The 22,788-nt window shown below is 40.1% G+C and overlaps 1 protein-coding gene and 1 non-coding gene across 2 annotated transcripts; both read right to left on the bottom strand.

Moving 5' to 3' along the window:
• Window positions 1–6,800: 6,800 nt before the first annotated feature.
• Window positions 6,801–19,268, bottom strand: ZFP69B (ZFP69 zinc finger protein B). The gene is made up of 5 exons (XM_060004028.2): window positions 19,072–19,268; window positions 15,319–15,404; window positions 13,213–13,339; window positions 12,851–12,949; window positions 6,801–9,273 (listed from the first exon to the last, which is right to left on the bottom strand). The coding sequence occupies exons 1-5, from the start codon at window positions 19,196–19,198 to the stop codon at window positions 8,105–8,107; spliced, it is 1,608 nt and encodes a 535-aa protein (XP_059860011.1). The 5' UTR covers window positions 19,199–19,268; the 3' UTR covers window positions 6,801–8,104.
• Window positions 13,583–13,678, bottom strand: LOC132416624 (small nucleolar RNA SNORA12). Its single transcript, XR_009517669.1, has one exon. It is a non-coding gene; the product is annotated as a small nucleolar RNA SNORA12 (small nucleolar RNA).
• Window positions 19,269–22,788: the final 3,520 nt, after the last annotated feature.

Here is a 22,788-nt window from a genome sequence, read left to right as displayed (position 1 = left end):
GAAGTGGAACAGCTTCAGGGGAATTTACAGGCTAGGGTCAAATTGCCTGTCCAAGTCTTGATTTTGGTTTAAGGTGGGCTCTAACTGAGATGCTATCAGATGCCTGGCAAAAACAAATACAAATCCTCTCTGGAGGAAAGCATTATAATTATAGGCCTTAGATTGTTCCTACATGTAAGTTTTTGTAGAAATGGTGAGTACAGAGTTAAAGATAAGCCGGTACCCAGGGAAACTAGACTCCTAGTGAGTATTTCAGCAGAAACACAAACAACAGAAATAGACCTACAAAGACAACTGCTTTTGGAATTACCAGATGCAAAGTATAAAACACTTTATGTTTTCTTTGTTTAAAGAAATAAAAGATAACTCAGACAGTTTTGGCAGATACCTGGAAACTATAAAAAGTGATATAACATATTTTTAAAAAACTAAATAGAAACTCTATGACAAAGAAATACAGTAACAAAATTAAGAATTCATTGAATGCATATAATGGCAGATTAGACATAGATGAATAGAGAATAAATGAAATGGAAGGTAGGTCAGAAGAGATTATCTAGAATGAAGCATTAAGAAACAAAAGGATGAAATATATAGAAGAGAGAATAAGAGACATAGATGTTACAGTGAAAAGATCTAGCATAAGTTTAAGAGGAGAGACAGAGACAGTATTTGAAGAGATAATGGCTAAATATTTTTTAATACCTGTGAAAGCAAACAGATCACATATTTAAGAAGCCAAATAACTCTCTAATGAGTTAAATAAAGAGAAATCTACACCTAGACACATCATAGTGAAACTGAAAAAAACTAAAGACAAAGAGAAAATCTTAAAAGTGTCTGTGGTAGTTTTAAAATATGCCCATTCCTTCCTCCCTCTCCCCTTGAATGTGAGTCAGACTAACTTCTAAAGAATAAAATGTGGGATTCCCTGGCAGTCCAGCGATTAATACTCCATGCTTCCACTGCAGGGGGCGTGGGTTAGATCCCTGGTCTTGGAACTAAGATCCCACATGCCATGCAGAGTGGCAAAAAAAAAAAAAAAAAAAGAGTGGAATGTGGTGGAAGTGACAGTATGTGATTTCAGAAGTTAAGTCACAAAAGATTGCCACTTCTGCTTTGTACACTCTTTGATTGCTTGCTCTGAGGAACTTGCCAGCCATTTGAGTTAGCTATCTTGGAAGTGTATCCTTTAGCCCCAACCAAGCCTTCGGATGACTCCAATCTCAGCTGACATCTTACTGCAACTTCATATTGACTGAATTCTGAGCCAGAATCTCCCAACTAAGCAGCCTCTGAATTACTGACTCATTAAAAAATGTGAGATTAAAAAATGTTTATTTTTTTAAGCCATTAACTTTTGGAGTTACTTATTATGCAGATATTCCTAATTAATACAGTGGCAAATTTTGATAACTAGCACAAGCAGCATTGTGACAGCTAACTTATCATCTGTGATAATGGAAGCCAGAAGACAGTGGGATGAAATCTTCAATGTGTTGTGAGGAAATAATTGACAACACAGAATTCAAAAAAAATCTTTCAAGAATAAAGGAGAAATAAAGACATTTTCAGACCAAAAAAATGAGAGAGTTTGCCACCAACAGACTACATTAAAGAAAATTTTCAAGGCTGAACTTTAGGCAGAAAGAAAATGATTCCAGACAAAAGGACAAAAATGTAAAAAGGAACAAAGAACAAAGAAAAAATATGTGACTATAAAGGAGCATTAATGATGTAGAGTAAAAATCTTAATAATTTGTGAGGTTAAAAAAATAGATTTGGAGATACAGGGATATATGTATATGTATAGCTGATTCACTTTGTTATAAAGCAGAAACTAACACACCATTGTAAAGCAATTATACTCCAATAAAGATGTTTAAAGAAAAAGATTTAATATCCAAAAACAATGGCGTAGAGATTGGGAAGAGGGTGAATTGAGTTAAAGTATCCTAAGTTAAAGTGTTATAGTTAAAGTGCTCTAAGGACTATTGTAGACAAGAGTAGAGGTATTCATTAACATTACATTCTGATAAGTAGAAAATGTATATTGTTAGCCAGTAGACTTATATTACTGAATATGAAAACCTATTATAAAGTTATAGTATCAGTAATTAAGACAATGAGGTAGGTATTGGTGCAAGAATAGATAAACTGACAAAGGAACAAGAGTCCAAATTCAGACCTACATATAGACCATCACCTGATTTAGAAAAAGGGTGGAGGAAAAGAAGATTTTTTAAATAAGTTGGTGATGGGTCAGTTGGACCTTTATATTGACCTCTACTTTACAACATAAACAAAAATCAGTCCTGATGGATTTCAAATCTAAATGTGATAGATAAAACAAAATTTTTTAGAAGAAAGTAGGAGAGTATTTTTACAACCTTGAAATGGGCATAGATTTATTACATGGAATAAAAAGTGCTAAACATAAAGGACAAAATTAATAAGTTAACCCAGATTAAAATCAAGGACCAGAGATTTCAGGTATTTTTGGTGAGGGTATAAATTGGTACAACTATTTCAGAAAAGCATTTGGTAGTAGCATTTACTGAAGCTGAACATTATGATCCAGCAATCCTATCCTTTGTTATATAACCAACAGAAATGGATACATGTATTTACCAAAAGACATATACTAGAATGTTCATAGAACATTCTTTATATTAATCCCAAACTGGAAACCACCCAATGCCGATCAGCAGTGAACTGAGCAAATAAATATTGCTATATCATACAATAGAGTACACACAGCAATGAAAATAGAGACTAGAACTACACACAACAATATTGATGAATCTCACAAATATAGTATTGAGCAAAAGAAGCCAGATATAAAAGAATACATGTAATTCTATTTAAATAAAGTACAAAAACAGGTGAAATTAACCTATGGTGTTAGAAGTTACCTTTTAGAGGATAGTGACTGGAAGGGAGCACTGCTTCTGTATGGCTATAATTTGTTCTTAACCTATGAGCTGGTTACACAGATGTGTTTAACATTTTGAAAACTCATTAAGGTATTTATCTCTATATATGCACTTTTCTGTATGAGTATCATAATTTAATAAAGTTTCTAAAAAATGCATGTTGCAAAGCAGAAATAGACACACAGACGTAAAGAACAAATGTATGGATACCAAGGGGGAAAGGGGTGGGGTGGGAGGAATTGGGAGATTGGGATTGACACATATACACTATTGACACTATGTATAAAATAGACAACTGAGGGGAACCTACTGTATAGCACAGGGAACTCTACTTAATGCACTGTGGTGTCCTAAATGGGAGGGAAATCCAAAAGGGAGGGGATATATGTATATGAATGGCTGATTCATTTTGCTGTGCAGTAGAAGCTAACACAACATTGTAACGCAACTATGCTCCAATAAAACTTAATTTAAAAATTAAAAAATAAAGCATGTTGTAACATTCAGGGTAACCACTAAAAGAACAGAAGTAGAATATCTAACTTCAAACCTAGTAAAGAGGGGGAAAGAAGTGATAATATATAATCAACCCAAAAGAGAACAGCTATAAGTGGGGAGCTATTTTATACAGGGTAACTCAGGAAGATCTGTCTGATGAGACGCTATTTGACCTGAGACCTGAAAGAAGTCAGGAAATGAGCCACATTTATATCTGGAGAAAGAGCATCTTAGAGAAGGCGAAGGCCCTGAGGTGGGAGCAGGGATGGGCATATGCATGGACCAGCAAGAAATGCTGTATTGCTTGAGGCAAATCATAGTGAGAACATAAGTCATATGGGTACTATCTGGAGAATAAACTGTAGGGGATGCAAGTGTGCAATAACCCATTGTGAAAGAAAATAGTGAACTAGATTAAGTGGCAGCAGTGGGGGTGATGAGAAAAGATATATTTTGAAGATAGAGCCAACAGAATTTTCTGAGGGATTGAGGAGTCAAGATGATTCTGATTGGGCAATTGGATGCTCCCATTTACTGAGACAGGAAATACTGGAAACAGAGCAGGTTCAGAAACGGACTTGTTAAATTTGAGATGCCTAATACACATCCAAGAGTTAATTATGCACTGGGAATTAAAAGTCTGAAGTGCTGTTTGGGGTCAGAAACATAAATTTCGGTGTGCAGTGATCTGAATGTGTCCCCTCCAAATTCATATATTGAAATCCAAAATACCCAGTTGACAGTAGTTAAGAGGTGGGGCATTGGGAGGCACTTAGGTCAGGGGGGTGGAACCCTCATGAATGAGATTAGTGACCTTAGAAAAGAGCCCACTAGGCTCCCTAGCTCCTTCCACCATGTGAGAACACAGGGAGAAGTCGGTAGTCTGCAACCCAGAAGAGGGCTTTCACCAGAACCTGACCATGCTGCTATCCTGATCTTGGACTTTCAGCCTCCAAAATTGTGAGCAATAAATTTGTGCTATTTATAAGCCACCCAGTCTATGATATTTTTCTTACAGCAACCGGAACAGACTAAGGGTCCATTAGTAACAGACCATTAGTAATGGCGGGAGAGGGAAAGGGAGTTTGTTCTCTGGTGTCTCTTCTTATAAGGGCACTAATTCCATCATGAAGGTCACTCTTATGACCTCATCTAACCCTAATTACCTTCCAAAAGCCCTTCTCCAAATACAATCACATTGGGTGTTAGAGTTTCAACATACATATTTTGAAAAGAAACTTTTAGAAAAATAAAGGTAAATAGAGGAAACTTACCTGTGTTTTGAAATCAACTACATATATTTTCATAAAAATGTCTCATCAGAGAAATTAAAAGACACGTGAATGTCACACACAGCCCAGCTCCTGTCCCAGCAGTTTAACCCATCCAGCGTTTCAACTGCTTAGCTGTGCAACCTTGGGCATATCATTTATCCCCTCAGATCTTCAGTGTCTTCATTTATAAAATGGGGGAAAATAATAGTATCCATTTCACAGGAATGAAGCCATTTAAATAAGGTCATCTCTGTAGATGTACAGAGTGTGTTTAGCACAAACAATCAGTTGAAAGAGGATGACAAACAATGAGGGGTATTTGGATAATTGACTAGAAATTTGGAAAGCAGAAGTGTTTAGATCCTCAATTGCATCAGATGTAAAAACACAAACTCAAAATATAGGAAATAACCTTTTCAGTGATACCAAGACCAACAATAGTCATACAAATAAATTATATATGAAGGGATGAGTTAAACTGGAGTGGGGGGCTGTTGAAGGGGTGGAGCCTGGCTTCCCCCGGGAGAGGGGCTGCGCATGCCACCATTCAGTCTCCATTTCAGCCCTGTTTCTTACCCCTGTCTCTTCTGTGTCTGGTGTCTCTGATTCCAGAGCAAATTGTCCTTCTCCAGAGAATAAACTCTAGTTTCCTTTGGGATGAAGGAAGGTGGTAATGTAAACTCTCTTACAAAAACAAAGATAAAGTCATGTAGTTAATCAGCCCTACTTAACTGCATTTTAAACAAATTAACTTAAAAATACCCTTCTATCTTAAAAGTATGTCAGTTATGATTCACCATTCTTAGAGGCTTATAAATTCTGATCCATTTGCAAAGAAAAAAAAGGAAACGAAAAGGTTTCCTCACCTATAAAATCTAGGTGAGACAGTATAGGAACTGTCTTTCTCTACTGTCATCATAGATACGTAATTCAATTCAGTTCAAATCAAAGCAATTCAACAAATATTTCTTGAGTCCCTACTGTGTGCCAGGCACTATTCTAGGCACTTATAATACACTGGCAAACAAAACAGATCCCTGCTCTCATGGAGCTTACATATTAGTAAGGGGAGACAATAGTAAATAATAAGCATAGTAAATATGTAAATTATCTAGTATGTTAGGTGATATGTGATATGGACAAAGAAAGAATAGAACAAATTAAGGGGGTTGGGAATATTGAAGTTAGGGGGTAAGGGACAGGTTGCAGTATTAAGTAGCATGGTCAGAACAGGCTTTAGTGAAAAGGCAACATTGAGCAAAGATGAGAAGGGAAGTGTAGGATGTCTGAAGGAACAGCTAGTGCAAAGGCTCAATGGCAGGAAGAGGTTGGAGTTCAGAAGAAAGGTCTAGGCTGGGGACGTGAATTTGGCAATTAAACAGAGATAGTATTTTAAGCTATAAGACATTATATGAGATCACTGAGGCAGGGACTCACTGAGGCAGAGAAAAGTGATGGTCATGCCTTTCACTAAAAGAAGCAATCAGAGAAAGTCAAATTCTTGGGAAATCTAAGACCATAGAAACATGGACAAACATATATAAAGAACAGTGAGCATCCTCACTCTGTCCTCTGCCCATCAAAGTCATACAGAACCTAAGAGTTAGAAGGCAGTTGTTTTTTGTTTTTTTTAAAGTAAATATACTAATAGAAAATATCTAGAGATAATGGTATATATTCTGGATTAACAGCTTTACTTTTGATAGTTCACACAATGCTCAGGCAGTTGAATTGTCTGTTCTTCCATTTAAGAGTAAGAAGTTGAACTTGACCAATCTTCAATTATGTTTGGAAGGATGCAGTATTTATAAATACAGTGAAGTACTATGAATCAACTCCTCCACTTCTTCTCTCATACTTCCCTGCCTCAGTTTGGCCCGTGGTCACTTTCTCCCTGGTCCTCTTTGGTGGGCCTCTAGATGTGTTTTTCTGGGGCTATCTCAAAGACCCTCCCACTCAGCAGAAAGCACATTTTTGAATCTAATACTGTACATTTGGCAAATGGAAAGTCAAAAACAATTAAAATGGCAGCCACCAATCTTAATATATCTATCTTCAAAAAAACATCAATATGTATTAAGGAATTATGGCTTAATTTTCTTACGTGTAATAATGGCATTGCAGTTAAGTCTTAACAGAGTGGTGGTTATCTTTTAGAGATACATCTCAAAGCACTTGTGGATGAACAAAAAAGCATCATTATGAACTAAAGTCTGCATAAATATCTCCATAAATAATTCCTAGGTTTCCACAATAGCATCATAATTGTGATTTAAAAAAAATTTTTTTGCAACAAAATACCAAAGGAATTGGTAAGGAAATAAGATTTTTGGCATAGATATAAACAAACATACAAATTTGACATTAAATGACAGTCCATTGTCAGTATTAATCATTTTACATACTCTATAGCAGGAGTGGCAAACTACAACCCTCGGGCTAAATGCAACTCAAACTTGTCTTTTAAATAAAGTTTATTGGAACACAGCTACACCCATTCATTTGTCAGTGGTTCTCAAGTAGGAACTACCTTGCCCTCCAGGGGACATCTAGCAATGTCTGGGGAAAGTTTTGGTCATCACAATGGATGAGGGGACTACTGGCATCCAGTGGCCAGGGATGCTGCTAAACACCCTACGATGCACAAGATGGCTGCCCATAACAAAGTATCTGGCCCCAAAATATCAGCAGCACCAAGATTGAGATACCCTGATTTATATATTGCCTCTGGATGCTTTTGCACTAAAATGGTAGAGTTAAGTAGTTCTGACAGAGGCCATATGGCCTACAACACCTAACATATTTACTATCTGGCCCTTTATAGAAAAAGTTTGCCAATTCCTCTCTATAGAAAACCACAAAATATAAGTATCTCATGTATAGCACATTATCTATCAAGTCTAGAAAAATCCCTTTAACATTATTTCTTCTAGAAATGAGACAACTGTCAATTTTATTTATACCTCTTCTAGCCATATAAAGAGCTACAGTAAAGATTATATTTTATTCTGATTCATTAAAGGGATATTTAAAACAGTGACTCTCAAAGCCAATCACAGATCACTGGCCTGTTGTGATGATTTCACTGGCCCACAGTGAAATGAGAAAAATAAAGACAAATTTGGGAGATTTTCATAAAGCTAAGTTAATTCAAATGTAAAGGGCTGTTCTCTATGAATATATCCTTCCTGTATTTTTAAATATTAAAATGCCCTTTCTTTTCTGAAACAATGCAGATAATAGGTAGTTCTTTTTTTAATATGGCAAAATTAATAGTTGTAACATTGGGTCAAACCATTAAAAAATAATTATTGGTTCTTGAAATCCAAAAGTCAGAAAACCATAGATTTAGAGGTTTTTGCTCTGATTTGGGGATTCTTTGATGTCGAACATATTTCACATATCATTGCTGAAGGTATTTCTTAAATGTGTTTTGCAATGTCGAATGAGTGATGAACTACAGCTGAAGGCTTTTCCACATTCATTACAATCATATGGTTTTTCTCCAGTATGAATTCTCTGATGTTTAGCAAAGGATGAATCATGCCTGAAGGCTTTCCCACAATGACTGCATTTATAAGGTTTCACTCCAGTATGGACTCTGTGATGGATAGAAAGATGTATTCTCTGGCTAAAGGCTTTCCCACATTCCTTACATTTATATGGTCTCTCCCCAGTATGAGTTCTCTGGTGTTGAGTTAGGTATGTGCTGTGGCTGAAGGTTTTACTGCATACATTACAAATATAGGGTTTCACACCAGTATGAATAATCTCATGTTGCCTGAGGTGTCTAATCTGGAAAAATGCTTTTCCACAGTCTTTGCATGTAAAAGGTTTCTCTCTGACATGAGTTCTCAGATGCTGGATCAGCCCAATGCTCTGGCTGAATGCTTTCTCACATACACCACATTCATAGGGTTTCTCCCCAGTATGAATTCTAACATGTTGAGTAAGAGATGATGGATGTCTGAAGGTTTTCCCGCATTCTTTACACTCATAGGGTTTCTCGCCAGTATGGATTCTCTGATGTGGAATAAGGGATGAACTTTGGCTAAAGGCTTTTCCACATTCTTTACATCTGAAAGGTTTCTCTCCAGTATGAATTCTCATGTGTTCTGTAAGATGAATGAGCTGTTTGAAGATTTTTTCACAAATATTACATTCAAAGGTTTTCATTCTTGTATAATTCCTTGAGTGATTAATCAAACCTAAATTGTATCTACTTTTCCTTCTAGATATGTCATATTTATGGTGTCTTTTTCTTGGAGGATCTATTGGTCCTGGAATAACTTTTGAGCACACATTAATACTTTTCACACATCTGTTAGATTCTTGGCCTCTCTCCTGTGTGAGTGTTTTCTTGTGGATCAAGGGGATTTGCCCTGCACCCATTCCTTGGTTCTCCTCGTGGTTTTCTAACTTATGACATTTGGAGTCCCTTCCCAATGTGGAAACCAAGGTGCTTCCTCTTGTGGACCTTTCCATCATCAGGTCATGGTGTAATTCTTCCCATGAGATGTCACTCTTTAAGACTGACTCTTTGGTTTCTGTTTCATCCTCCAAGTCTGAAAGAAATCCAAAAATATAAATAACTCATATTTACTGAACTTTAAAAAATAAATGGCCACAGTGAGAACAGGAGGGAAAAAAAAATAATATATACTAGGTACAGGAGGGTTGGACTGTCTTCAAATAGGATCCTACCACGTAGAGAGCTGATGTGAAAGTAACAAGGTGGTCAACACAAAGAAGCTGTTAAAAGTATGTAAGGTGACTTTAAAAATTGGGAGGAGTTCATCCATGAGAATTGCAAGAGGAAATGGACTAAGATGAAAGCATCACTGGAAGGGCAAATATCAGAGATAAGACAAGGAGATAAGAATTCTAACACGATATCATCTCGAGCTTATATTTCTATGACAAAATTTTATTTACTTAGAAAAATTTAAGTATCTCATACTCTGTGCATGTTAAAATAAAACATCAAATAATATAGAAATGCATTCACTGAAAAAGGATAGCCTTTCTCAATCTCATCCCCATTTCCTTTAATCTCTTAGGATTTTGGAATGCATCTGTTCAGACATTTCTCAATAATATACACATGTGAATGTGTGCATTTGTGTATATATGGTCATAAATATACATTTCTACCCAAAAAAGGGGATCATGGAATACATATAGTTCGGCATCTGGTTTATTTTTTAAGCTCAATTATATGTCTGTACATTTAGATTTATCTCATTCTTATTAACAATTGTACTACATTCTACTTACAAACATATTTGTTTGACTTTACTAAAAAATATTTAGGTTGTCTCTGATTTTTCACTTTGTCATTATATGTAAGCTTGTGTACACTCCTGTCAATGTTTCATAGGATTTACTAAAAAGAAAGTATTGGGTGTGAGTATGTGGGCTATCACTGAATATGGGTGCCCCTCCCTGCAAACTCACTGGATTTTTATCAATCTTCAAAATTTCTGCCTACATAAGAGGTGAAAAATGATTTCTTAATTTGTGACAAAACATTAATTACACTGTAAACTCTTAAAAGATAGAGAATATGTATTTTATCCGTAGTATACATGACACAGCATTTTTGTATGAGGGAGTTTCCTGGATTTTTACTCTCTATTCCTATCCAACCAGTCTGGACCCTGTCATCCTAAAGCACCAATATTTCCAGTTCACAGCAAAATCTTAGTCCCCAGAATGTCTAACCTCATTTTAGTAATAGCACATACACAGTACTTGGTAATAGCTGAATAAATTTTGGAGTGGACTCACAAAGCAAGTAGAGATGTTTGGATTACTTACTACAGGGAATAAGAAGGCATTTAACTTTTCTTTTTAGGGTAAAAAAAAGATAAATGTGATATTTCAAGTGGTCAAATCTGGCAGTAACATTCAAAATGATTCAGAAAGAAAAGGAAGACATCAACAAATGCAACTAGAAATTATAGTAATTGGCATGGGATGATGGGAACCTGGCTTAGCAAGGTCAACAGAGATGAAGAGTAGAAGTGGACCTAGCAGGTAATATCAAAGAAAAAACCACGGAGAATGAGGGAAAAACAGAGTAGAAAGTATGATACATTCTTGCTGATACCATGATTTCTAGTCTCAGAGGCTAAAAGAACAGGAGGAGTCAGGATAAGAACTTTGTTTGAGAGAGAAGATAGCTTCTGTTTTTGGATATGCTGGGCTTGAAGTAACAACAGCATGTCTATATAGAGATGTCCCAAACACCAGGGATATGTGAGAATAGAGTTCATATGAACATATATGACAAAGATGAAAATATGGGGAATATAGATGTCAAAGGGATAGTTGAGACCATCATAATGCATTTGTGGGAGTTTGTGCAGAAACAGAACAGCAGTGTAAAAGACAGAGTCTCCTCAGGGATTGTGGCAGAGACTGTTGGCCATTCTGAAATCTCTTCTCCCTACTTCTGGACACACAACTATACTATATTTCTCAATCTTCCTTGAATTTGATTGAGTGAAGTGACAAAGGTCTCCCCCATTAAGTGAATGAGAGTGAAAAGTGATGTTAGCCATTCCAGTCTGGCCCGTAAAAACCACCCAAATGAACCCCTCTGTGCTCTTCTTCTACTGCTGGCCAAACTTAGTTGATGAGGAGGCCCTTGAGGATGATGGAACCACCATGCGGAAGGAATCTCTGTCCCTGAATTGTCAGGGGGAAAAGAACTGTCCACTGAACTAAACAGATCAATACATGAGCAAGAAAGTCCTATTCTGTGTGAGCCAAACTTTAGAGTCTATATACTATAGTAGTTTAGCTTAGCCTAACAAAGGTGTCAATTATATATCTGCATTAAAAAAGGAGACTGATGAGAAGCATTGAAGAAGCAATAAGAGAGACAGAGGAGACAAAAACTATTGAATTAGCTGGTGGAAGAAAAGATACCAAGAAGGTGGTGTGGTCTATATAACCTAATGCTGCCCTGCAGGACAGCACCATAAGAACACAAACTGTGGCAGCTTCCCTGGTGGCGCAGTGGTTAAGAATCCGCCTGACAATGTGGGGGACATGGGTTCAAGCCCTGGTCCAGGAAGATCCCACATGCACGAAGCAACTAAGCCCGTGCACCACAACTACTGAGACTGAGCTCTAGAGCCCACGAGCCACAACTACTGAAGCCCCCATGTCACAACTACTAAAGCCCATGAGCCTAGAGCCTGTGCTCCACAAGAGAAGCCACCGCAATGAGAAGCCCGTGCACCACACGAAGAGTAGACCCCTCTTGCTGCAACTAGAGAAAGCCCGTGTGCAGCAACAAAGACCCAATGCAGCCAAAAATAAAATAAATAAAAATTTTTTTAAAAATAAAAATGGGTTGTAATTAAAAAAAAAAAGAACACAAACTGTGGATTCAGAATGATTAGACAAATACTGATTCCCCAAGTAGTAGCTAAACAATCATGTACAGATTTCTTAACCTAAGAGCCTTCTTTTCCTCATTTGTAAGATGGGGTTAAAGTAGGCACAGGACTCGCAGAAGCCAGCTTGGAAAACAGTGTCATTATTACTGTTACATTATTACTGAAGTTGAAGAAGACTATTAAAAGCCATTGGATTTGGTAAGAAGGAATTCTGTAGTGACTTCTCAAAGAGTCATAAATTATCTGAAACAAAAGTTAAATTACACAAGTTAAAAAGAGAATCAGAATTGAAGATATGGTCATAAAATAAGATTTAGGAAAAAATTTTAAATGGAATCATCAGAGAAAGTGAAAGTCAGGATACAATAACATAAGGATCTGGTGAAGGGTACTGTCTTTATGAGGCGAGATCCATGGATAACTGAATGTACAGGAGAAAGAAACTATGATCAGGGTAAGGTTTAGAATGCTGGAGAAAGCAAGAAAACCACAAATGTCAGGTCAGGAGAAATGGTGAAGGCCGCTAACCATGATGAGAAAGGCATCTCTTTTCCTCTGACTCCAAAGAAACTAATGAGAAGAGGCAAGTGCAGGAAAGGGGGGACAGAGTGGTAATCAGGTTTCTTGTGGGTCTCACCCAGGTGGCTGCAACCTCCCCAGTGGCCTGAAGAAGACTTTAAGCCGAACTCTCTGGCAAACATGACAAAGGCTCCATCTGCCTTGCTCTTACCTGGACTTGGACCTCCTGAAATCTCTCTCTCCATCAGCCATGGTTGTTCTCCCTTCTCCAACTGGGAAATCACACCAGGTTTGGAAAGCTGATACCCTGCTTGTGAAGAAGAAGAAAACTACACGTGCTGAGGTCAAAGAGGCATCCCAAGAATTTAAAGATAGTTCTTTGTTATTCAGGCCTTCTGGAGGGTAGAGTAGAAAGACCAGAGCAGAAAAGACCACAGCAATCCTGACTTGATGTTCAGAAGGAATTAGAAATCTCTAACACAGAACCCAAAGACCAAGCATACCACTTAACTTAGAAATAAAGATTGTTATTCCAATAGACAGGTTCTAGTTACAAGGGGAACCCATCCTTACCCACTGAGACCAGGTTCCCATAGTTCTCCAGCATCACCTCCCGGTACAGATTCCGGTGAGCAGGGGCCAGCTGCCCCCACTCCTCCTGGGTGAAGTCCACAGATATGTCTTTGAAGGTTAACAGTTCCTAGAACATCAAATATGTTCCTTTTCAGCCAGAGTTAGGAAGTTGTTCTAACCTTGTCTACATGCTAAGAGATTTTAGCCAAGTTTTCCTGGATACCCTCTTTTTTTTTTTTTTTTTTTAAATAAAAGCAAATCCATCATAGGGTTGGAGAAACACCACTCAGCAGAGATTCTCCTCAGGCTAGACAGGTCTAGTCTTATGTCAGTCTGTATGTAAGGACTTAAATTTATGAGGTAGCCTGCCACATGTGGGAGCCCATCTCTGATGCAGGAAAGGCTAGAAAGAGATCTCTTTGTCATCAAGCCTCTGCCAGTTCCTACGGACACCCTCTTGAAAACTGGCTGATTCTCTGCTGGAGGTTACAAAACAATGCAGGGAGTGTGTAAGCTGTCTTTTCCAACTCACAATTTGGTTGAAGGCAAAATACTCATGAACTATATTAAAGAAGGTCACAGAACAGTATATAGTAATTTAGGTTAAGGACAATAAAAATCAGGAATATTTGAGAAAGGAAAGGGTTCAAAAGGGGCTAAGGCCACAAGAGAAAACAGGGACCCTGGTTGGGCTGAAAGAATTGGTTAAAATGAGAACATTTCGGGACTTCCCTGATGGTCCAGTGGTTAAGAATCTGCCTTCCAATGCAGGGAAAGCAGGCTCGATCCCTGGTCAGGGAACTAAGATCCCATGTGCTGCAGGGCAACTAAGCCTGCGCGCTCTACAGCCCGCGTGCCACAACGAAGAGCCCGTTTGCTGCAAGGAAAGATACTGCGTGCCACAACTAAGACCCGACGCAGCCAAATAAATAAATTTTTTTTAAAAAATGAGAACATTTCAGCATGGATAAGATCCTTAGCTGGGTATTTCTGTTAGTAAAAAAAGTATGTGAGAACAGCACATTTTTAGAGGGAGCACGAATTCTGCCTAGTAAGGAAGATTCCTTGACCAAAGCAGACACTGCATTGTGAGGTACAAGAGCCTGTTATGAATGAGCTACACAAATTAAATAACCATTTGGGTTATTTTTTAAAAATATTACCAAATGCAAAGAGAACCCAGAAGCCGGAAGGCTGAGATAATAACAAATTCCTTAAGTATGGAATTAAGACTATTTTAATGCTTTTTATGTATTGTAAATAATTCTGGAATGCATTTTAGGCCTACTAGACACTAGCCTCCATATTTAACTGATGAATTTGAGGAAGGTTAAAGACATGGGACTAAACCCTGTACCATGTGATTTTGGAAGTTATGATCACTCCACTTTAAAACTCTTCTGTTCTCTAATAATATCTCCTTCTATAGTGGTTTTCTCTGATTACTCTCTAATTCTCTTGAGTTTCTCTATGCTTCCAGGGTTTGGCTGTGCAGAGCTTTGCCTGCTAGTGTCACTGGTTTTCTGATGAGCTCGTGTATGATACACAGACACTATTAAACTGCTCTTGGAAGTTCTCCTTCCTTTTCTTCTTAGCCTGTTTAGTTTGTGTCCTTTAGGACCTGTCAGTAGCTTCTCTACTCATTTCTCTATCATCTATAATTCTGCTCCAGGACATGACCAAAAATCCTTTCTTAAAGGTCATTAATGAAGTGTATACATCTCCAAGAATATCAGAACCTCTCTGTTCATTTTAAAGTGTTGCTTTAAATATTTTACAATGTTTGTCTTTCCCCTGGATGACATCTTGAGATGCTTAAGGGCAAGAATTATATTATATACTTTTTCTCTCTCTTACACACACACACACTCACACACATGATTTTTAAATTTGTTGTATAAATGGCTAGAGGTTTGCTAGAAACAAGAGGGTTTCTGAGGAAGGTTACTACAGGTGGGGAAAATGCCTGTGAAATCAATCCATGCAGCCTGGTTTCTAACAGGTTAAGAAAATCCAATCCAGGAAGTCGAGTCAAAGAAAATTGAAGCCAGGGCTCTTAAAATCTGAGAAACAATTTCAAGAAAGTGACAGGAAACTCCAACCTACCTGGGATTCTGCTGTCAGGGACCCAGATGCCACTTCATCTTCAAAAGTTTCTCCCCGGGTCTCATCAGCATCCTGAGATAGCAGAACTGGGAAAGGAAAAGAGCTATGAGGTTTGCATCTTCCCAGATCCCCCAAATAGAAAACCTGCCTGCAGACCTGCTGAATCTGGCCCCTCTCTCAATACATTCAATACAATGAGGGACATTCAGAGCAACTCAAGAGCAGGCTGGCGCCTCCTTAATGAGGAGGATCTGCAGTGCGTTGATTGGGGGATTAATGTTTCCCAATGGCCAACGCTGGTCCAAAAGCACAGACCTAACAGGCCATTCCTTTGTACAAAAATCCTCAAAGGTTCCCCACTTTCAAGAAAGAAAAATCCAAACACTTTACCATAGACTTCAAGATCCTCCACAACCAGTCCAAAACTGCTTCTTCAAGTATTACCTGCCTCTAAACACCATCCTTCATCCTCTGGACACACCCACTACATAATCCTATTCACCATTCTTTGAACATATCTGGATAGCACCCACCTCAGTACTTTCCCCCAAGTCCCACTCGGTGAAAAACTGAGGTATCCTTCTAGACCAGTCTGAGTGAAGTTTTCTCAGAGCCCCTTAATGAGAGGAAAGCTTCCTCTCCCCTGAATTCCTCCAACGCTTTTTTTTTAAAAATATTAATTTATTTTATTTATTTATTTTTGGCTGCATTGGGTCCTCATTGCTGCGCGCGGGCTTTCTCTAGTTGCGGCGAGTGGGGGCTACTCTTCGTTGCGGTGCGTGGGCTTCTCATTGCAGTGGCTTCTCTTGTTGAGGAGCACGGGCTCTAGGCACGTGGGCTTCAGTAGTTGTAGCACGCGGGCTCAGTAGTGGTGGCTCGTGGGCTCTAGAGCACAGGCTCAGTAGTTACGGCACACGGACTTAGTTGCCCCGCGGCATGTGGGATCTTCCCTGACCAGGGCTCGAACCCGTGTCGCCTGCATTAGCAGGCGGACTCTTAACCACTGCGCCACCAGGGAAGCCCCAAAGCTTGGTTTTTATCTCTACTCTGGTATCTATCTCAGGCTGCCTCCTATTATATTTATTTTTATACTTATCACTGTCAATTGAGTATTAGTATGAGTATATGCATAGAAACTGTATCTGGTTCATTTTTTCCCATCTGCTACTTAAACACAACTAAATTATGCCAGGCTGCTAGAATTCAAGAAATAGTGGCTGAAATTTGACATATTAAAAATATGAACTAGCAATTAAGGCACATGAATTATTGTCCTTGTATTTTCCCCTTAACTTTTTATCATGAATATTGAACACTCATATATCTAACACATTAAATGATTGTTAACATTTGCCATATTTGTTTCATCTATCTATATTTTTTCTGAACCATTTCAAAGTTGCAGAAATTATGATACTTCCTCCCTAAATACTTCAAAGAGTCTTCTCCTGCATAACCATGATACCAATTATCACACTTCAGAGAGTTAACAATAATTCCATAGGATCATCTAAATATTCAGTCCATATTCAGATTTCCTCAATTGTTCCCAAACTGTCTTTTATCCTAGAGTTTTTCCAATTAAGGCTCACACATTTTAAGTGGTTATTAGTCAAAGTCTCTCTTACTCTAGACAGTACTTGCCTTTCCTTCATGACACTGGCATCGACTTACTGTATCCTCATGGTGGGGTTTCTCTTATTTCTCCATCCCCTGTATTTTCTTTAAACCAGAAGTTCAGCCTTTAAGATTAATTTGGATCAGGTTAAACATTTTAGGAAACATTTTAGGCAGGGATTCTTCATGGGTGATACCATGTGCTTTATATTACGTCACCCAGAAGGCACAAAATGTCAGGTTATCCCATCATTGGGACACTTGGTTAAGATAGTGATCACTAGGACCTCCCTGGTGGTGCAGTGGTTAAGAATCCATCTGCCAATGCAGGGGACACGGGTTCAAGCCCTGGCCCGGGAATATCCCACATGCTGCAGAGCAACTAAGCCCGTGTGCCACAACTACTGAGCCTGTGCTCTAGAGCCCGCAAGCCACAACTACTGAAGCCCGTACGCCTAGAGCCCGTACTCCGCAACAAGAGAAGCCACTGCAATGAGAAGCCCGCGCACCGCAACGAAGAATAGCCCCGCTCGCCACAACTAGAGAAAGCCCGGGCGCAGCAACGAAGACCCAACGCAGCCAAATATAAATACAGTTATAAAAAAACAAAAGATAGTGACCACTAGATCTTGTCACTGAAAAAGTATGTCCTTTCCCTGGCATTTAGCAAGTGATTTGTGGGGGCCATACCTTGACACCATGTGAATATCCTATTCCCTACCAACCTTCCAATTACTTCATTTACAGTAAAATATTCTATCATTCTTTCTACATTTATTATTGGCAGGTATTCTCTGAAAAGGATGTAAAAAGCAAGGTAAATGCATCCTTCATTCCCATAAAAATCTATTTTCAACATAAGAAATCAGTGTATTAATCACTTCCAATGTGGCAGATGAGTTTTCTCCCCCCCTCCTCTGTTATATTTATTTATTTTGGGGGGGGTTCCTAAATTCTTTTTCATTTTTAAAAATTTTTATTGGAGTATAGTTGCTTTACAATGTTGTGTTAGTTTCTGCTGTACAGCAAAGTGAATCAGTAATACATATACATATATCCACTCTTTTTTAGTCCCTTCCTATTTAGGTCACCACAGAGCATTGAGTAGAGTTCCCTGTGCTATACAGAGTAGGTTCTCATTAGTTTTCCATTTTATAAATAGTAGTGTATATTTGTCAATCCCAATCTCCCAATTCATCCCATCCCCTCTTCCCCCCTTGATAACCATAAGTTTATTTTCTACATCTGTGACTCTCTTTCTCTATTTTAAGTGTCATCATGAATGCGTGGAATTTTACTTATTTAAGGTGTTACAATCAATCTGGACACTTAGGGCTTCCCTGGTGGCGCAGTGGTTAAGAATCTTCCTGCCAATGCAGGGGAAACGGGTTCGAGCCCTGGTCCAGGAAGATCCCACATGCCGCAGAGCAACTAAGCCCGTGCATCACAACTACTGAGCCTGCACTCTAGAGCCCACGAGCCACAGCTACTGAAGCCCATGCTCTGCAACAAGAGAAGCCACTGCAATGAGAAGCCCGCGCACTGCAATGAAGAGTGACCCCCGTTCGCTACAACTAGAGAAAGCCTGCGCCCAGCAACGAAGAGCCAACGCAGCCAAAAATAAAATAAATAAAATAATAAATAAATAAATAAAAGGCCCTTTAAAAAAAAAAGCTGGACACTTAAACTGTCCGCAATTTGAACCGGGCTTCTGCATCCTTCTGGTAGACGTCCATTGGTCTTTGAGCTCTTCCTTGCTATTCTAGCACAAGATACTCTGGTCTCACCTGGTACTTTCCCTACTGCCTTCTACTTCTGACCTACCCACCCAATACCTGGACAGGTCATTCATTTGATTCACATTTCCTCACTGTAAAATAAGGAAAATCAGGCAAGTCCTCCCAGCCCCACGCACTCATGGGGAAGATAAAAAGAAATAACATACACAGCCATTATGAAATATTAGTTTTAGTCTGAACTAACCACTACTACTTGGGAAAACCCCAAGCCAGGAGCAATAATCAAGAACTCCAGAGACCTTTTACCTAAGCAGATGCTTCTGCTCAGGTGCCCACTTTCCTTCCCACCCTAGACGATGCTGCTTTGCCTCCCTCCCACCCAGCAGTCTATTCTCACCTTCTCCTTCAAACATCTTAGTCACGTCCTCCCACAGGGGCGCCCTCTCCGTGGCCTTCTTTGGATGGTGCAACTTCACCCAGGTGCTGGTCTCGACGGGCAGGGTGATTAGGAGTCTCTGAAGCATGATAACTTCGGCGCTCCTTTCTGGCGAACTGTACCTCAGCTCACAGGGCAGAGAGTCCTGACTGGGCTTGTCCACTTTTTATGAGGAAACTGCCGGAAACTGACGGAAGGCTTCACAGTTGCACGGGTGTCCTCCACTCTCAGGAACCCGGCGAACATACAGCACCAAAATCCGGAGTCTGGACCTTTTTACTCCCTAGGCTCTCAGAAACACCTCCCATCCTTGCGCTCCATCTGTCTCCTCAGCAGGCAGCGGGAGGCTCCAGACGTTTATTCTAAATCGCCAAGTCTACAGGCCCCTAGCCATGCTGGTTAGAAAACATCAGAGTCAGCAAAAGGATCAGGAAAGTTCAATCACATGGTCAGAATTCTAGAACTTGCACCAATCACTGAACATTGTTTACAAAAGATACATGGAGACCGTGGATATATACAGTCCATATGGTCCAAAACACCGTGCTGGGGTCATGAAGCATAAAGGGATAAATAAAACCCAATTCTTTGTTTTAGGCAGCACTAGGTTTAAAGTAGTCTGAGATTTGGAATCAAAAAGGATCTGGCTTTGAATCCCAGCTCCCTCCCTTGCCGGCTGCGGCAAATCCCGTAACCCCGCTAATCCAGTTTCCTCCTCCCGAAATGGAGAGGATAAACCTTTTCTCCAGGGCTGAACCGCCCGGCCCTGCCCTCGCAGCCTTTGTCTGAGCCGACTCTGGGGCGCGGGGCACACTGCGCGCCACTGGTGACAGCGGGTGGGGCCGAGGCGGCGCTACCCGGCTTGTCCCCTCCCCAGACCCAGGGGAGCCCTGGCTCACCCCTCTCACCAGCTCGGGCCGCACGCCCTAGCCCTCCCGCCGCGACGGACCGGTCTCCGCGCAGTGCCAAGATGCCCCACGTAGCGCAGCCCGGCCGGTGCGCCTGCGCGGCAGCGGCCTCCGCGCGCGGTTCCCGGCGTCCTGCGGGGCAGCCTGCCAGCTCGCCGGTGCCTCCCGGGATGCGCCCTGGGATACTGTCCCATCATTCTCCGTTTGCACGCAGCTCGAGACCCGAACCCAGGGAGAAGCAGCCTGCTCCTGCGGAAGGAAACAAAGCCTGTGTTCCCGTCCCCGCCGAGACTACTGAATAGAACCGGCTCCCCTCTGCCAGGCATAGATGTGTGTATGTTTCCGCCGGGAGATTTGAAACCCTTGACAAAGGGAAACATCTGTATCTCTTTTTTGTCGAAACAACATTGGTGTAAAAGAATCCATACCACTTTCACTTAATATGTACGTGGAAAAGACTGAAAGTGGAATGGAATCCAGTGTTTCATTAAAAGAATACCACGGTCAGGTAGTTGTTTGTCCTAGTATTCAATAAGTTCTCACGTTAATTGCTTTCCTTATATTTCTAAAATGCCACAGAATAACTGTTACCGGTAATCTCACCAAGCAGAGTAACCATTGCTAACATTTGGTGCACAGACACCTACACGCACACAATTTTTAAAATGCATTTTTATGTATTTTCTGCAAAAACGATTATACTGTAATGCTGTTTTATTTTCTACATCAATAGCCTACAAAAATAACAATTCAGAAAATAGAATAAAACTATGTGATTGCTGAACTTCCCTGGTGGTCCAGTGGTTAAGACTCTGCGCTTGGACTGCAGGGGGCGCGAGTTCCGTCCCTGGTCAGGGAAGTTCCGCTAGCCGCGCGGTGCGGCCAAAGACAAAAATCCACAACAAAACAAAAAACCTATGTGATTGCTAGCTATTATGAACTGAATGTCTGTGTCTCCCCACCCAGCTCTCCAAATTCATATGTTGAAGCTCTAATCCCCAGTGTAGCTATATTTGGAGTAAGAAAGTACAGATCTTGGACTTCCCTGGTGTCGCAGTGGTTAAGAATCCACCTGCCAATGCAGGGGACACGGGTTGGAGCCCTGGTCCGGGAGTATCCCACATGCCGCGGAGCAACAAAGCCCTTGCGGCTGGGAGCCACAACTACTGAAGCCCACGTGCCTAGAGTCCCTGCTCTGCAACAAGAGAAGCCACCACAATGAGAAGGCTGCACTGCAACAAAGAGTAGCCCCCGCTCTCTGCAACTAGAGAAAGCCCCTGAGCAGCAATGAAGACCCAACGCAGCCAAAAATAAATTAATTAATAAAATAAATAAAAAAAAAAAAGTACAGACCTTCCTGGGCTTATGATGGGGTTACATCCAGATAAGCCCATGATAAATTGAAAATACAGTAAGTCAGAAATGCATTTAATACAACTAACCTACCAAACATCATAGCTTAGCCTAGCCTACCTTAAACGTGCTCAGAACCCTTACATTACCCTACAGTTGGGCAATATCATCTAACGCAAAGCCTATTTTATAATAAAGTATTGAGTATCTCATGTAATTTACTGAATACTGTACTGAAAGTGAGAAAAATGGTGTGTGGGTGCAGAATGGTTGTAAGTACATTGGTTGTTTATCCTTATGACTGTGACTGACTGGGAGCTGAGGCTCACTGCCACTGCCCAGTATCATGAGAGGGTATTATACCAAATATTGCTAGCCCAGGAAAAGATTAAAATTCAAATTGTGGTTTCTACTGAATACATGTCACTTTCACACAACCATAAAGTTGAAAGATTATAAGTTGGGGACTGTCTGTAATTAAGATTAAATGAGGTCATAAGGATGGGGCCCTGATCCTATAGAATTAGTGTCTTTTTAAGAAGAGACATCAGAGGGCTTAATCTCTCTCTGAAGGCAGACCCTGAGGAAAGGTAATATGAGGATTTAGCAAGAAGTCACCATATACAGACAGTAAGGGAGCCCTCATCAGAAACAGCTCCTGCCAAATCTTGATCTGGGACTTGTAGCTTTCAGAACTGTGAAAAAATAAATTTCCATTGTTTAAGCCACCTAGTCTATGATATTTTGTTATAGTAGCCCAAGTAGACTAACACACCAGCATATAGTATTTACAGAGTATGAAGCTTTGTTCTAAGTGCATTACATATTTTTAAAATTAATTAATTATTTTTTTTGGCTGTGTTGGGTCTAAGTTGCTGCATGTGGCTTTCTCTGGTTGCAGCAAGCGGGGCCTACTCTTTGTTGTGGTGCCCAGGCTTCTCACTGCAGTGACTGCTCTGTTGTGGAGCATGGGCTCTAGGCACATGGGCTCAGTAGTCGTGGCTCGCAGGCTCTAGAGCACAGGCTCAGTAGTTGTGATGCACGGGCTTAGTTGCTCTGTGGTATGTGGGATCTTCCCAGACCAGGGCTTGAACCCGTGTCCCCTGTGTTGGCAGGCAGATTCTTAACCACTGAACCACCAGGGAAGTCCCGCATTACATATTTTAACCAATGTAGTCCTCGTAACAACCCCTTGAGGTAAATGCTATTATTATTCCCACTTTGCAGATAAGAAAACTGAGGTTTGGAGAAGTTAAGTAACTTGCCCTGCATCATACAGCTTGCAAGTGGTGAATCCAGGCAGTCTGTGCTTCTGTCTACTACTCAACAAAAAAACAGCATAAAATATAGTAAAAAGTTAATGGTAGAGTCTAGGTAGTGGTACATGGATGCTCACTGTAAAACTCTTTCAACTTTC

The sequence above is a fragment of the Delphinus delphis genome, chromosome 1, assembly GCF_949987515.2.
Source record: "Delphinus delphis chromosome 1, mDelDel1.2, whole genome shotgun sequence".
Lineage (NCBI taxonomy): Eukaryota > Metazoa > Chordata > Mammalia > Artiodactyla > Delphinidae > Delphinus > Delphinus delphis.
The sequence above is the reverse complement of the archived record's forward strand: the minus strand, read 5'-3'. Positions and strand labels throughout refer to the sequence as shown.